At 40.2% G+C, this 16,770-nt stretch overlaps 1 protein-coding gene across 10 annotated transcripts in view; it reads left to right on the top strand.

Annotated features, from left to right (window-relative positions):
- The window catches only part of DOCK3 (dedicator of cytokinesis 3), a 292,122-nt gene that overhangs the window by 131,554 nt on the left and 143,798 nt on the right, over positions 1-16,770 (top strand). For all 10 annotated transcript variants that reach the window (XM_074312252.1, XM_074312255.1, XM_074312249.1 and 7 more), the window contains 2 exons: positions 750-791; positions 1,417-1,571. In XM_074312252.1, coding sequence (XP_074168353.1) covers positions 750-791; positions 1,417-1,571 — 197 coding nt within the window. The remainder of the gene's footprint in view (positions 1-749; positions 792-1,416; positions 1,572-16,770) is intronic.

The raw sequence follows: 16,770 nt of genomic DNA, 5'->3' as shown, positions 1-16,770 counted from the left end.
ACCCTATGAAGTTGAATTCAGCACAACATGTTATACTCACTTTGCAGATGAGGAAGCACCAGTGAGCCAAGGTTTAAAACCAGGTGTCCTGACTTCTGCACTGAGGTCCCTAACTGCTATGTCACGCTGCTTCCCATTATGAAATTTAAGCCTAATAATAACCCTGTTAGGAAGACAATAAACGCTTTATCTCAGTTTTACAGTTGAGGAAAGTATCTCTTGGGGGAAAGTAAGCAATTTGCCTGAAGTTTCACAACCATTTGTCTGTGGCTTGGATTGGAATCTGCTTCTTCTAACTTCAGCCAGCAGTAAAGGAACAGCATGGAGAGAGGTTTGGGAGGGAGCCCCTTTTGGTAAAAGGCTATATCTCCTTCAATGTGGAGAGCCCGAAAAGGCTGGATTACACGGCTAAGGATATGGTACATACAGCGTGTGGAGAGGATGGTGCCACAGCAAAAACCCAGTAGCAAGTACCACCTGTGACTTGGCTGGTACTCTGAGCTGGAAAGGCTTGGGTTTGAATCCAGACTTTCCTGCCACCTTTCTGTGTGACCTTCAGCTAATCTCTTCCTCGTACTAAGCCTAGATGCCTCCATCAAACATAAATAATATTTATCTAACAAGGTTACCAGAATTAAATGAGATCATATATATAAACAACATAGTGGAATGCTAAGCATAGAGAAAATGCTTAATGAAAGTTAGTTTCCTTCCCAATTGAGTGAATTTTTCTTTCTTTCTTTCCATAGCATTTATCTAGCCGGCAGAGTGTACAGCAAAGCACATCCCAGGTAAGCATCTTAACCAGGCCTCGCAGTCTTTTCCCTCAACTCTTTCTTTTAAGAGCTCACACATAGGGATGCACTGGAAATGACAGACACCGCTGTCATTTGTGTGGTCTTTCATCTAAGGAGTTCTGACCTTTAAGCACATTTGGCCAGTCTCCACTCCTCTGTGCAAATTTACATAAGCACCACTGAAAGAAAGGAGACTAAGAGACTAAAATTAATCAGTCTGGAAGAAAATAAAAATGTCATTTAGATGGTAACTATTATCATCTAACAATGTAATTCAAGTGCAGCAAGGTCATGCAGTATCTCCAAGAAATGACTTTGAAAATGGTTCCATGGCGAATTTAGATGTTTATGACCTGGAGGAGATTTTGAGTTCCCTCGTAAGTTGGGATTACTGTTGCAGTATCTCCTTCACTCTGTTTACTTTTCCCAGCTGCATATTTGTCCACCTCAAACCAAGCATGTTGACACAGTACCCCCTACAAGCAGAGAAATCACCTTCAGTCTCTCTCTTAAATGAGTCCCTTCAGCAGTAAGTTAGTCGTTTAGTTTTCATTTTATTTATGATTAATATAATGAACAGCTAAAGTAAAAATCACTGTTTTTTTGCCTTCCTCGTTAGGTGGATACAATGCGCCCACGTCACGGGGAAACCTGTCGGATGCCAGTGCCACATCACTTCTTCCTAAGCCTGAAGAGTTTCACCTACAACACCATTGGGGAAGATACTGATGTCTTCTTTTCCTTGTATGATATGCGAGAAGGCAAGCAGATCAGGTAAAGGATACTAGAAGTTCTGCTGAGGTGGGGACTCTGGGCTAGGATGGTATGGCCAGCGTCATAGGCATCTTGGGCCGTCAGAGAAGATAGACGCATAGAGGAGGCAAAACAAGATAGAGTAAGCTCCTCTTTCACTGGGAGCTTTTCCTCCAGTCTCAGTGTACCCTGAAGGTACGCGTGGCCTCTTTCTTATCCTGTGCCTTTTCCCACTTGGAAGCTCAGACCCCAGTCTTGGCTCTCACCACCTCTGGGAGTGAAAAGGATGCATCTCTTCAGTGCCGGAAGAAATGAATACAGAAACAGAACACAGCACATTCAGCAGAACCCAGGCCTAGACTGCAGGAAGCCCTGGGCTCTGCCTTGCTGCATGTGGGAGAGGGGATAGGCTAACGGGGTCCTGTCCAAGGGCAGCCCCGGTCGTCACTGCCACCAGCCCTGTTTAGCGGGGAGCATCTTCGGGCAGCAGGGAAGGTGGGCCTGACTCCATCAGTCCTTGTTGCCTTGAGTTGGAGGAGAGGCCGCAGAAAGGGGCTGACGCGGATCTTGGCAGAGCCACGAAGCCCTCTGGCACCAGCAGCTGCACCAGTGCTTTTTCCCGGGAAAGGGAGAGAGGAGTCAAGGAGACATTCTAGGCTTCTCTTTCTCTAGAGGCCGGTAAGGCTCCCGTGGGGAGAGATGACCTTCGTAGCCAGCTTGGGATTTTAGGGAGTCCAAGCTTTTCTTTGTAGTTGTCTTCTCGGTGGGGCAGAGAGAAAATAAATCTTGGAATACTTTTATATTATTTGGTGACTTCCTGTATTAAGAGTACTTTATGGTTTTTTGTTTTGTTTTTTTACTTAAAATTTGAAAACAACAGTTTCTTTTCCAATTGCATATTACATGTGGGAAAATTGAAAATGGCAGTTATAACAGAGTACAAAGGCAAATCAGGTGTGCACGCTCCACAGTGCCTCTGATCTGGACTCCCCTTCCCCCACCAAAAAAATTAAAGCACCAGTGGCTCAGTGGCATAGCAATAAAAGGCATGTAGGTCTGTCCTGTCACCTGTGGTTTCTAGTATGTGTTTCTAGGAAAGCTGTGGTCAAGAAGGTAGTAGTGGTAGCGAAGGCAGCGACAGCTGCCACGTGCAGACGAGACTGCATGGCTGTAAGGCCAGGGCCGCATGGCTGTAAGGCCAGGGCTGCATGGCTGTAAGGCCAGGGCCGCATGGCTGTAAGATCTGGCTGCTCTTGTTTTTCTACTAGAGCAGAGGTTTGTAAACTTTATTAGTACTTATTTCTGTGTATGGAAGAATTCTTTCTTTAAGCTAAATTTTATGAGAAAGTTTAATATATGAAACAGATAAGATAGAACTGCTCCAGTGTTGAAGGGAAAGGGGAAATAACAGAAATCTCACTCCGCCCCTGCCCCACTCAGTACCCTGGTGAACCCCTGAAAGTCTGTTTGAAAACCAGAGTACACTTCATCCTGAGTGCCAGGGGACTGTCTGTCTCCACGGTCCCACATGTGCCTGTGCCCATTCCTTGCTTTATCGGGCTAAGTGCACAGAGAAGCCCCAAGCCCCCCAGAGATACCCCACTGCTCTGGTTTGCAATCCGTGCAGGATCATCAGTGTACCCATTGTTTTATCTTTGGACTTATTGTTTATAATTTAGCCTCAAGAAACAATAAAACATCTTAAAAGAAGAAATGTAAAAAACATTTTTTTGTGGAGTTGCTGATAATGTTTAGGCCATTTAAAAATCCTTAGATATTAAAGAACTATATCACTTTCCCATTGACGTAATAAAACCATAAGGTCCTTAGTTGAAAATATCATCTTCGTTTAGTTTTAAGAGTGAACTAATAGGCAGAATTTTAGATCTAGGTTTAATCAATAGATGTTCTTTCTTCTTTCCATTAAGATTTATGTAGTTGTATAAGCCCTCAAAAATTTAGGTCCTTGAGCTGATATTATGAGATAATTATGCTTTCATTATGATTAGGTATTAAATTGGTCATATATTACTTTCTCTAAGCAGTTTTCAGAAGTCATGAAGGATTAGGGATGTATTGTCAGGTGCATGGAGTGTTTTACAGAGCAATTGCTTTAGTTGTTTCTCCTCCTCAAGAGAACTCCTTGAGTGACTGTCTTTCCAATCAGGTATTTCTAGTCTCGTCTCCAGCCAAATGGAGCTGGCCAGGACACTCTGACCTCTGTGCCCAAGAACACATGTGAGCCGGGGGAGCAGGCTAAGGAGGAGAAGGCCAGATCTTCCTCCCCTTCGTCTCATTGCGGATTCCACAGGCAAACCTGGAAGGGCTAAAGTGCACGACAAATCGCAAACCCTCATACAGCATCCTGATATGTCCTGACTGATGAGTATCAGATGATCTGCGGAGGGAAGAATCAGTTGGCAGGGCCTTGGTAGCTCTAAGTATTTTTTGTGACATTTCATCATTCTGAACAGAATCCTACGTATTTAGCCTGAAATCTCAGTCTCTTATTAAGACCTCTCCCCCGAGCTTCAGGTCCTTCTTTCGTTTTTCCTCCCAGACGTCTGCCATTGGGTGGCCCTCAGACTTTTCTACCTCAGCATATCTAAACAATTCGTTTTCTTTCCTCACACATATACTTCCTCCTGTGCTCTTGAAATCAAGTGAAAGGCATTATCATGTGCTGAGAGATCCGTCTCAGAAACGTAGGAATCCTCTGAGGCGCCTCTCTCCTTCTCTCTGTCCCTTCACGTTGATCACTGTGTCCTGTCACTTCGGTCTCCTAAATATCAATCAAACCACTGACCCCACTCCATCCCCACTGTCACACCAGGTCCTTCCCATTTCTCCCCAAACATAGACTCCCTGTCTTCCTGAGTTATGCTCCATACCACTACCACACTTCTCTTACAGGCGCAGACCGTCCATGGCAGCTCCCACTTAGCCTGTTACTGGGTGTGGCGTAAAAGACCCAACATGGTGTAATTCTGCCTGTTTCTCTAACCTTATTTCATGCATTCTGTTTTCCTCCTGATGACTTACTTGGCTTTCCCTAAACGTGCCTTGCTCTTTCATGTCTCCCTACCCTTGTTGGCTTGGTAAATTCCTGTCCATTCTTTAAAACTCAACTTTATGAAACCTTCCTCCATATTTATGGGTAGAATCAGGCCCTGGGACTTAATTACACCCATGAAGACACCCTGTCCCCAGCTTTTTCCCATTACTAGATATTATATTGTAATTGTAAACATGCATGTAAATCCCCCCCGTGGAGTGTGTGTGTCTTTGTGTATCTTTTGTACCATTTCCTCCCCAGTGCTAAGCACTGGATCTTGGATATTGGAGCATTAAATAAATATTTATTGAGTGACTGAATAAGTGCATATTAGTTAAGAAGTACCAATCAGTCACCTGTGACTCAAGGGATTTTCATTTAATTAAGCAGTTTAGCAAGCATTTACTGCGGGTTTCCTGTTTGTGGGCCCCTGCAATAACTGCTAGGGACTTAGATTGAAAAGAACTGTCCTGCTGCTGAGGAGGCCTGAGAAAGGTGCTACAGGATTCCTAACAATGTGAAACATGTTCTTCCAAGCTGAGTGAAAATAAGATGGGCAGACGCCTTACTGACATGTGGCGGGATTTTAAGCCCAATGAGAAGTCAGGGAAAAACAAAAAACACAACCTGTTAAGTTAGAAACTTTATTATAGACTTTCTTTAAGATAAAAAATGAGAAGTCCTGTTTGTTTTATATATATTTTTCTAATCAATTATATTTCAGGCTTTGCTCTATATTTAGGATTAAATTGTGTTTGGGAAAGAAATAGATTTCCCATGTAATATATTGGGAGAGATGGCTTTTCCTGTCATGGTGAGCTGGATTAATTGTCACCAAGGTTTTGTATTCAATATTCAAAGAACTGTTTTTAAAAAAGAAAAGTCAGGAAGAAGAGGATTATTGGGAGTCTGAGAAACCAGGAAGCGCTCTTGTAGAAAATAAAAGTAATTGAATAGAAGAATGGCCAGGATCCAGATAGGGTATTAAGTCATTTGTTCAACAAATATTTATTAAACGTCTACCCTAGGTATTCGGGTACATGCTAGAGATATTGAAGTGAGCCAGAGAGGTACCTGCTTGTCTTCTTGGAACTTAATGATCTAGTAGAGAGACCACTCTCCTTAGTAGAAAGATCATTAAACACGTGATCACATGAATAACTGTAGTTTAAAAACGATGGTAAATGCCATAAAGGAAAATCATGCAGGGGGCTGTGAAACCTCATGTAGATTGGAGTGCAGGCAAGCTCTTATGGCATCTACGCTAAGGCTTAAGCACAAAGAGTGGGTAACATGACAAAGGCAGAAGAAGGTCTAGATGCAGGGAATGACTTGGTCCATTCAGAGAACTGAGAAGTGGTGAGTGTTGCTGGAATGTAGTGAATGAGAGAAGGAAAGGGTTTCACAAGAGGTGATTGAGGAGAGTCAGGGACAGGTTATGCAGGCCTTATAGCCATGGAAGGGTTTTGGATTTTATTGTAAGTTCAAGATGAGAAGATATTCAAGCATGAAAAGGAGCAAAGGCAAAAGTGTGAGTCAGAAACAACAAAGACTGCAATGCACGTGTGCAGGAAATTAGGAGAGGCTATTAGAGCTAGAAAAAGGTTTGTGTTGACAGTGAACTCCAGGGCTCGAATCCCTTTCTTACTTACTGCCTTTGGCTGCTCACAGCCTCTTAAACAAAGAAAGAGCTCAGTAAATGTTTGATCAGAAAACAAGTGCTAGAGACAAGATGAAATAGGTCTAGGAGAGCCCTGGAAATCCTACGCTAATTTAGGCTTGGTGTGTTAGATAACCCTTATGACTCCTTGAGCAGAGGAACGACTTGTTGAAGGTGGTGATTTGAGATGATCACAGTGGCAATATGTAGGTTAAACTAGAAAAGAGATGAGTTAGAAGCTACTGCAGATGTGAAGTGATGAGGCCCTGGATAAGGAGGCTAGGAGTAAGACGAGAGAGGAAAAGGCGTTTTGCCCTGTAGGATCTGATCCCGGCCTCGTCACTGCGACACCGCATTGCCCATCACTTCCTCCTTGATCATTCCACTTTATAATGGCCTCCTTGCTATTCCCTGAAAACATAACACATCTTACTTAGGGCCTTTCTTTGCACCTGCTGTTTCCCGGGGAGTTTCATGATGCTTGCATCCTCACCTTCAGGTTTTTACTCAAATACCATGCTCAGGTTTTTCCTGGCCACCCTGTGTAGAACTGAAACCACCATTACCACCATCTCTTGCCTACACATGCATATTCTCAATGTCTCTTCCTTGCTTTATATTTTTCCTTAGTGCTTAATGCTATCTAGCATACTAGTTGACATGTTTACTTTTTTTTATTGTCTGTGTCCCACCACTGGACTGTAAGCAAGAATGAGAAAGGATATGTTAAAAATCTGATTTACCAGCAAATCCTCTAAACCTGAGAATGTTGGCAATAATTATTTGTTGAATGGATGAGTAGTTTACTAAATGTAGCAAAAAACTTAGTTATTCGTCTTGTCTCTTTTTCTTTTTAAAACGTATAACTCAGTGGTTTTTGGCCAAGGAGACCAGGGAGTGGTGCTATAATTATTGAAGCCAGCCAAGTGAAGCAAATGATGAGTTCAAGTTTGGCTGTTAAATTTGGAGTGGTAGCTGAACAACCCATGGGTCATGTGGTGGAGGCATCTGTGATGCAAGTGATATGTCACAGATGAAGATGAGAATTTTCATGGGGATAGTTCCTGCAGGCAGAAGCAAAGCTTTCTGAAAAAGTGAGAGCGTGTGAGAAGAGCAAAGGGCAAACCATGGGGAATAGTTCAGTTAGTAAGAAAACATTTTATGTACCTAACATGCACAGTGTGTTGCCAGGTAATTTAGGAGTACATTGAAGAGTGGAGAAGTGCCAGTAAAGGAGTAGACACAATTGAACAGAGCTGGAGGCATCACACTTCTTGATTTCAAAATATATTTCAAAGCTACAGTAATCAAAGCAGTATAGTACTAGCATAAAAACAGACATGCTGACCCATGGAACAGAACAGAGAGCCCAGAAATAAACTCATTTATATACAGTCAACTGATCTTTGACAAGGGTGCCGAGAATACACAATGCAAAAGGATAGTCTCTTCAATAAATGGTATTGGGAAAACTGGATATCCCCATGCAAAAGAATGAAATTTTACCCTTATACCACACACAAACGTCAACTCAAAATGGATTAAAGACTTTTTGTAAGACCTGAAACTGTAAAACTCCTAGAAGAAAACAGGAAAAGGCTTATTTTTGTTTATTTTTATTTTTCAATTACAGATGACATTCAATATTATTTTATATTAGTTACAGATGCACAACATAGTGGTTAGACATTTATGTAATTTACGAAGTGATCCCCCGATTAGTACCCATCTGGTACCATACATAGTTATCCCCATGACTGTTTTGTAACTACCAATTTGTGCTTCTTAATCTCTTCACCTTTTTTACCCATCCACCAACCCCGCTTCCATCTGGCAACCATCACAATGTTCTTTGTATCTGTGAGTCTATTTCTGCTTTGTTTGTTGATTGGATAAAGAAGATGGGGTACAGATATATGACAGAATATTACTCGGCCATAAGAAAAGAATGAAATCTTATCGTTTGTGACAGTATGAATGGATATAGAGGGTATTATGCTAAGTGAAATAAGTCAGAGAAAGACAAATACCACTGATGTCTCTTATACGTAGAATCTGAAGAACAAAATAAATGAACAAACAAAACAGGAAAAAAGCTTATTGACAGTCCCCTTGGCAATGATTTTTTTGAATATGATACCCAATAAGACCCGGTATTATATTATGTTATGTTATATTACATTACATTAATTATATGATAAAGACCCGGTCTTATAGTAAGATAAGACTGGGTCTTATATTAATTTTTGCTCTGAAAGACGCTTTAGAGCTGATTGTCCAGCTAGGTCTTATTTTCGGGGAAACACAGTAGTACCTCATCATGGTTTGATTTGCATTTTCATGATGACTAATGATGTGAGTATCTTTTTATGTGTTCGTTGGCCATTTGTATATCTTCCTTAGAGAAATGTGGATTTAAATTCGTTACCCATTTTAAATTGGACTATTTGTCTTGTTGAGTTTAAAAGTTCTTTATATTTTCTGGATACTAGAACCTTATCAGATACATGATTTAAAAATATTTTCTCCCATTCTGAGGTGTTTTTTCACTTTCTTGATAATGTCCTTTAATAATGCACAAGTTTTTTAATTTTGATGAAGTTCAGTGTATCTAGTTTTTTCTTTTGTTGCTTTTGGTGTCTTAGGCATATTTTAAAAATCATTTGCATACGCTATGAACAATTCGATACCAACAGATTTTTGCTGATAATGTGTAAGAATGTTGTTTTTGTAATAACAAGTATCTTAAGTCAGTCTAAGTGTCTAAGTAAAGAGATGACTAAATAAACAGTGTAACTGTTGAAAAGATTTAACAAAAAAAGAAGTGAGAGAAGGACTGAATTGATTTTCTATTGTTGCATGACAAGTTACAACAAATTTAATGGATTGAAAAGTTACTGATTTTTCAGTTCATAGTTCTGTAGGTGAGAAGTCTACCCAGGCATGTCTGAGTTCTCTGCTCAGGGTATCACAAAGTTGAAGCCAACTTGTCAACTGGGTTGCATTCTAGTCTGAAAGCTCTAGGGGAAAATTTGCTTCCAAGCTCATTGGTTGTTGGCAGGATTCAGTTTCTTACAGTTGCAGGGCTGGGGTTCCCACTTCCTCAGTGGCTGTCAGTTGCTCTCACTTCTGTAGGCCACCTGCTTTCCTTGCTGTGTAGCCTCCCTCCATCTTTAGGTTAGCAGCGGTGCAGTGAATCCTTCCTATGCTTCGAATCTCCAACTTCCTTTTCTGCAACTGGCAGGAGAAAATTTTGTGCTTTTAAATGATTCATGGGATCAGGCTCAGGATTAGGTCAGGCTCACCCCGATAATCTCCCTGTATCAGTTGTGTCATATAACGTTACCTAATCATGGGAGTAAAAACCACCATCTTTACAGTCCCAGGAATTACGCAACCTTGGGATTTGGGGGGAAATTTGAGGGGCCGTCTTAGAATTCTGCCTACAACATGGACTGCTTCTACATAGACACATTTTACATATAAAAATAAGTTAATGAAATATCGTTCAGTGAAAACAGCAACTTTAGAACTATGGGTAGTCTGACTTATATTTGTGGGGAAAAATTTTATGTCTATATACACATGATGTATATGTATTATAATCTTCAGTAATTTTGTTAACAGACTAAAATTTTTAAAAATCCTTGAACTGACAGATATTATATAATATTAGTTTTGGTAGTAATTCTTTCTTAAAGTAGTAATAACAGTCTTAAGGGAAAGACAGTTACAGCAAATTATAACAAATACTGGCTTTGCTATATGAAAAAAAAGTACACCAAATTTTTTTCAATTATACTTCTCCCCTTCTTGATATGGCCAACTTGGCAGTGTAGAACGAACATCTCTGCTTTTCAATGACAGGGTAAGAGAAAAACAAAGCCTATTAATGGCCAGAATTTAAAATGTCTTTTATATTTTTTTCCTAATGTCATGGATTTCCCTTCTATAAGGAACTCATTGCCTTTGTTAAAAACAACATTTTTCTGCATACACATCTATAGTGATTGTTAACCATAATCTTAATCTATTTAATAATTACAACATAATTACCTCCTCAAAATAGTACAAATAATCTTCTAGAATAGAATCTGTGTTATTTGTATTTGGTTCTGTATGGAGACACTTATCTTTTCTATTATGTGAATTTCCTTATTCACAGGAGGAGTATTATTGTGTAACTAACTTATTTTCTCTATAGCACTGGTGTGTCTGTTAATATGCCTGGTTCCCTCGCTGGTCCTCTACAAATTTAGCAGAGTGTTCTAAAGCCTCAGGGTGCCAATAATTGATTTCATCACTCAACTGGCTTTCCCTAAGGAGTCTTCTCTACGCTAGGTTTTTCTGCTAGGCCTTGGGAATGCAAAGTTGCCCTCAAAAACTTAACCGCTCTTGATTATCACATGAGAACACTCATGTTAGCCATCTTTTCACAGATGCTGTGCAGAGCAAGCTAAAAAGCCTCATTTCTTATTCTCCTGGAGTTTACTCAGCATTCAAAATACCCTTGTGTAGAATAAACTTTTTCTTAAAAATCAGCTGCTTCTTTAATTGAAGTGCAGAGGCCTCTGCCTGAGAATCAAGCATTCTACCCAAGTGAGATAATCTGCCACTGTGAAAATCTCAGGTGCGCTTGGAGAGAAATTTTCTTTTAAAATGATGGGAGAGAACTTTATTAAATCAAACTGTTTTGCTTCCCTGTGCAAAAGAGGTCATGTCTTAACAGTGCAACTGGAGCTTATCTGCTGGAGCTCTGGCAGCCAGTGATGGACCTTCAGTTCATTCCTTCCACTTAGGGCCCATGGTATGGTGCAACCTGTCTTAACTTGGGCTGGTGGCATAGACTCCAGTTCACTCCCCAGCATTCTCCCAAGGGTTTTTAGTCCCAGGAGGAATAAGAGGATCTAGAATGCTGACTCTGGTGACAGTTGACCCTTGAGTAACACGGATTTGAACTGCACAGGTTCACTTATACATGGATTATTTTTTCTTCAATAAATGTACATTGGCCCTCCGCATCCTTGGGTTTCACATCTGTGGATTCAACCAACCACGGACCAAACCCAGTATTTCCGATCTGTGGTTGGGAATCTGCAGATGTGGAGGGCTGACTGTGTTCATGGTTCAATGCCGCTTTATATAAGGGCCTTGAGCATCCACAGATTTTGGTCTCCATGGTGGGGGGTCGGGGAGGTCGGAGGGTCCATGAACCAATCCTCCACAGATACTGAGGGATGACTGTAGTTAAGTTTTTGGGGAGTCGAAAGTTATGCACAGATTTTTGACAGGTGAGTATATAATGGGACTGTCTTCCATGCCAGAGACCTCTTTTCTACTATCCTTTCATTCTTGGATCTCAAAAGGACTTCTAAATTAATAAGGTGGCGCCAAGGGATGACATTGCATTGTATTACATTACAGTCAGCCATCTCACCCTTGGTCACCTAGGACAAATAAGGAAACTAGATAGGAGGCCTCTGCAGTACCCCAGATGAGAGATGACGGTGGCTTGGATTTGGGCTATTTCTTTAGAGGTAGAATGTTGCTGGATTCATTTCTGGTATAGTGGAACGAGCTCCGATCAGGCCAGCCCTCCCACAATTAACTAATAACACTTGGTACAATACGAAAAACCACCACCTTAAGGTTCTGCAAAATGAACAAAAGCAGGCAGATATTGGAGGAGAGCAAAAACTTGGAGAAAGGGACTAACACAGGGTTAGTTTCCTGTTTTTGTGGTTTTGGTGTGAGGTGTAGTCTCACCATAGCATGGGGTGGCTAAAATTCCAGTAGAAAGCCTGTTACATTTTCAGCCTGAGGAACCAAGAGATGGCACCTGGAGAAAGCATGACCACTGAAGGGAGTCCTGGAGAGGGGAAAGCAGAAAATGGAAGATTTTAAATTCCATGTATGGACTCTGCCCATGTCCCTGCCTCATTACTGAACCACACATATGCAAGGCAAACTCTAAGGCTAAAAAAGCCCTGAGATTATATCTGCCATCAGTGACAGGAGAAACAGATTATAGATGAAACCTAACCAAGTCGATTCCCTGATAAAATAAAAATACTAACTCTCTTCAGAAGAATATAAGAGAGTCCAGAGTCTCAACAACATAACAATCACAATGTCCAGGATACAATCCAAATTATGAGACATAAAAAGAACCAGGAAAATGTGACCCATTATCGGGGGAAAAGACAGTCAACAGAGGCCAATTGTGACATAACTCAGATATTAAAATTATGAGACAAGGATTTTAAAACAGTGATTACAGCATGTTTAATGAATGGAAAGATGGTAAAAATTTCTACAGAAAAATAGAAAACATTTTAAATACCAAATGGAAACTTTAGAACTGAAATATATAATATCAGTATTAGGAATATCTGGAATAGTAATATTACTAGATGAGGTTATAAGATGATAACAGTGAGAATCAGTGAATTTGAAGACCAATATAAATCATCCAATCTAAAGAAGAGAGAGAGAAAATATTGAAACCAAACAAACAGCAAAGGCTTAGGGTGACAGTTTCAAAAGGCCCTCACTGGAATTTAAAAAAAAAGATAGAATGGGGCAGAAAAACATTTGAAGAAATACTAGCAACCAACTTCCCAAATTTTGTGAAAGACATAAATTTATAGAATCAAGAAGCCCATCAAACACTAAGGATAAATATGATACATTATAGTCTAACTGCTTAAACCAACCAAAAAAATCTTAAAAGCAGCTAGTAAAAATGACACATTGCATATGAGGAAACAATTCAAGTGATGATGGGCTTTATATCAGAAACTAGAGAAACCAGAATACAGTAGAAAAACATCTTTAAAATGTTGAAGCACAGACAAATGCAAAATTACACATCTAGTGAAAAAATATTTTAAGAAAGATGATGAAATAAAGACATTTTCAGATAATGGAAAAGTGAGAGAATTTGTCACCAGCAGAATTACACTTCAAGAGATGCTAATGAAAGTTTACCAGGCTAAAAGAAAGAATTGGAGGGAAACTCAGATCCTCAGGAATGAATGAAGAGCATTGGAAATGGTAAATATATGGGTAAATAGAAAAGACCATTTGTCCTCTTAATTTTTAAAAAATACATGACATAAAACAAAAGTAATGTATTCTTGAGGCTGTTATAATGGATGTATATGTAGTGCATATGATAACCATAGCAAAAAGGATGGGAAAGTGGCAGTTTAACCTCTACAGTTGCAAAGTTTCTACATTTTATGTACAGTGGGAAATTAGTAACTCTATGAGGTGTGATAAAAAAATACAGTGAATGTTTAAATTTTTAAAGAATTTATTACAGTAAAAGACACATTGCCATTAATACCTCTCAAAATACTCCCCCTTGCTTCAAACACACTTATCCCATCGCTCTTGCCACTTTCTGAAGCAGTCCTGGAAGTCCTCTTTCGTGAGTGTCTTTAGTTGTGCTGTCGTGGCTGCCTCGATGTCCTGAATTGATTGAAAACATTTACCTTTCATGGTCATTTTGATTTTGGGGAAGAGCCAGAAGTCACATGGTGCCAGATCCAGTGAATAAGGTGGGTGAGGATACACCGTAATGTTTTTGTTTGACAGAAGTTGCCATATCAGAAGCGATATGTGACATGGAACATTGTCGTGATGAAGGATGAAACCATTTGCCCATTTCTCAGGCCGTTTTTTACTGACATCATTTCTTAAACGCTCATAAAGATGGTCACAAAAGAGAACTTCCAGAACTGCTTCAGAAAGTGACAAGAATGGTGGGATAAGTGTGTTCGAAGCAAGGGGGAATATTTTGAGGGAGATTAATGGCAATGTGTCTTTTCACTGTAACAAATTTTTATTTAAACAGTCACCATATTTTTTTTTATCATACCTCGTAAATTGACTGAAAAGTTAAAGATGTGTAAGATAATGCAGAGATGTCTAGCTAAAGAGCTAACAGAAAAACTGAATGGAATTCTAAAGTATACCCAATAATGGGAGATACTTGGAACTGTTTTTGTTTCACATTCTAAATTATATGTTTATGGTACCTGAAGAGCCAAGTCCACATTAAGAGAGTATGATTTTAGGTATTATTCAAAATGGCAGTGAGTTGCCTCTCTTGATTAGTCTTCCTTAGATAGGAAATTGCTAGAGAGGTCAAAATCATTAAGACTCTGGAGGAAAAAACAGATAACTTGTGGTAGAAGGAAAATTCTTTGTGAATAAAGTGGTGGTAAACTTTTGAATCAGTTTTTCAACTTACATTGAAAATAAAAAATTGCCATAATATGCGCACAGGAGTTCCTCCCCCAGTTCTTTTTCTTTAGAATACTATATGTGCAAGCACAAATGTTACAGAGCCTGCAGTGAACTGGTAATGTTTAGCAAAAGAACAAATGACTTGTTATAAATTCTCAAGGTGGACGTCAGCATTAAGTCTATTGCAAAAATGACTGTAGAATCTGGCTGAATTCAGATTAAAACCATATTCTTCCTTCCCCCATTTCTACTCTGCCTCAAGGCTAAAGTCACAGGTAGAGTGACTTGAGCAGGTTAGTCACTCCCACTCCTATCCCCAGAATCCACTTGGTTCACACCTTGGGCTGCTGATTCCCACTAGGTGCTCATCAGCAGGAGATGGTTCTTAAAGGATCCACTCCACTCATCCTAGTCCAACAGATCATTTAAATAACTGCTATAGTCTTCTCAAATACCGCTAATGCAGACTGCATTCTGTTACAAACCAGCCAAGAGCATCTGCCAGAGATGTGAGAGCCCAGTTGGAATACCCAGTGATCACCATTAAGGGCTTTGTTAAGGAAAAAATTATTCAGACACTTGTTAAAGACAGTAAGGTGGACTTCATTCAGGGCCATTGCCATAGGTGTAAGGTCCACCACAGTGGGGTTTTACGGTAGAGAGAGACTGGGCTCAACTATGAACACAAAAGGAAGAGTGGCAATTTACAGCCAAAGTGCAGGGTGGGCATCAGTGATGGAAAATCACTAAAAAGATACATTGGAGTGAGAGTGGATTCTGGCTAAACCAACTTAGCAGGATTCTTCCTAAAATTAGACAAGGCAAAGAAAGACATGGAAGGAAGCCTAGAAGTTGAGGACTAGTTGAAAAAAAAAAAAAAAAAAAAGCTCAGAAGAGCCTGACTAGAGTTTGGTCAAGGAGTGAATCTCTGTCAGCTTCCTTCTCAAAATGTACAGTCTGCGTATGGCCAAAGAATGCCTGTCCATCAATGGGTCAGCAGGTCTTGACCCAGCACCTGTTGTGTTCCTGATCAAGAGAATCCTTGCCCTCAGGAAAGCACAACTGATAAATATCTAAGCAAGATAGTTTCAGGTACTACTACAGCTAAGGAGACTGCTTTTTAATTTAAGAGGAAATTCCATAGCCCCGAGGATTCTGTGAAGCATTTTTGAGCCAGGTGATGAGCAAAGCTTTGGAAAAGATGCCTCAGAAGATAGCTGTCCGGAAGCATTCAAGGGCTGTGGGGTGTGAATTGACAGTAGGCTAGCTGGAACGGGTGCAGACTTTTCTGTGCAAGGGGGCTTCAGACACATGAAGTGTCAGCCAGGGCTTGCTCTTTTCTTAGGCCACTTATAGTCCCTTTCTTCTTGTTGCTCTTGCCAATTCTGACTCCAGTACAAACTAAGTTCCTTCATGATTCTCAGCCTCAAATTTGCAAAGTACAACTAAAGATATCCCAGAGTAGTGTATGAAGGAAAATACAAAGAGATCAAAGGAAATACAGCATCACGATGTGCTGTTTCTTGTGTTTCTTTCAAAAAGCTGTTGTTGTTAAAATGTTTTGCTGGGGGAGATTTCAACTAATTTGTGTTCCTCTGCAAACCAGATGCTTAGAGAAACAGCTTACCTGGAAGGCCTGCGGCTGGTGTCCTTAGAGTCACACTTGTAGAGGATTTCTGAGGCTGGGTTCCCTGGGATACAACTTGTAGTGATTGCCAAGTGTTTCTGTCAGAAACAGAGACATTTCCTCACAAACTCGGGATTATTTCTCTGCATTCACAAAGCAGTGTGAAACATCTGCCTGGCTTTGTATCTGGAGTCATTAGAAATCATCTCAAGACAGAGCAAGATTTTTTATTTGAATCTTTGAATCCTCACTTGGAAAAAAACAAAACGCTAGGTACTGGATTCTGTCAGCATGTCAGTCAGCGCTACAGGATTTTATTTGAAAGGATGTGCTATATGCTATTTAAAAACAAAGAATGGAGACTCATGAGAAAGAATGTAACACTGAGCATTAGATGTGCAGGCTCAGTGTCCATGGAGCACGCTGTGTCACTGTTGTTACGGTAACTAGAAATCAGGCCCAAAGAAGAAAAGAAATGGCTCAAATGAGAGGAAGCTCTGAGACTAGTTTGATTCTTTGTAATGCGTGGGAACCAGCAATGTCCACAGTTATAACTTGCGAGACAAAGGTAAATGACATGAGAGAAATGGAAATTTAGAGTTTCAAATACAAAATATGTACA

Source organism: Rhinolophus sinicus, linkage group LG10, assembly GCF_036562045.2.
Source record: "Rhinolophus sinicus isolate RSC01 linkage group LG10, ASM3656204v1, whole genome shotgun sequence".
NCBI lineage: Eukaryota > Metazoa > Chordata > Mammalia > Chiroptera > Rhinolophidae > Rhinolophus > Rhinolophus sinicus.
This window is presented reverse-complemented; position numbering and strand designations above follow the sequence as displayed.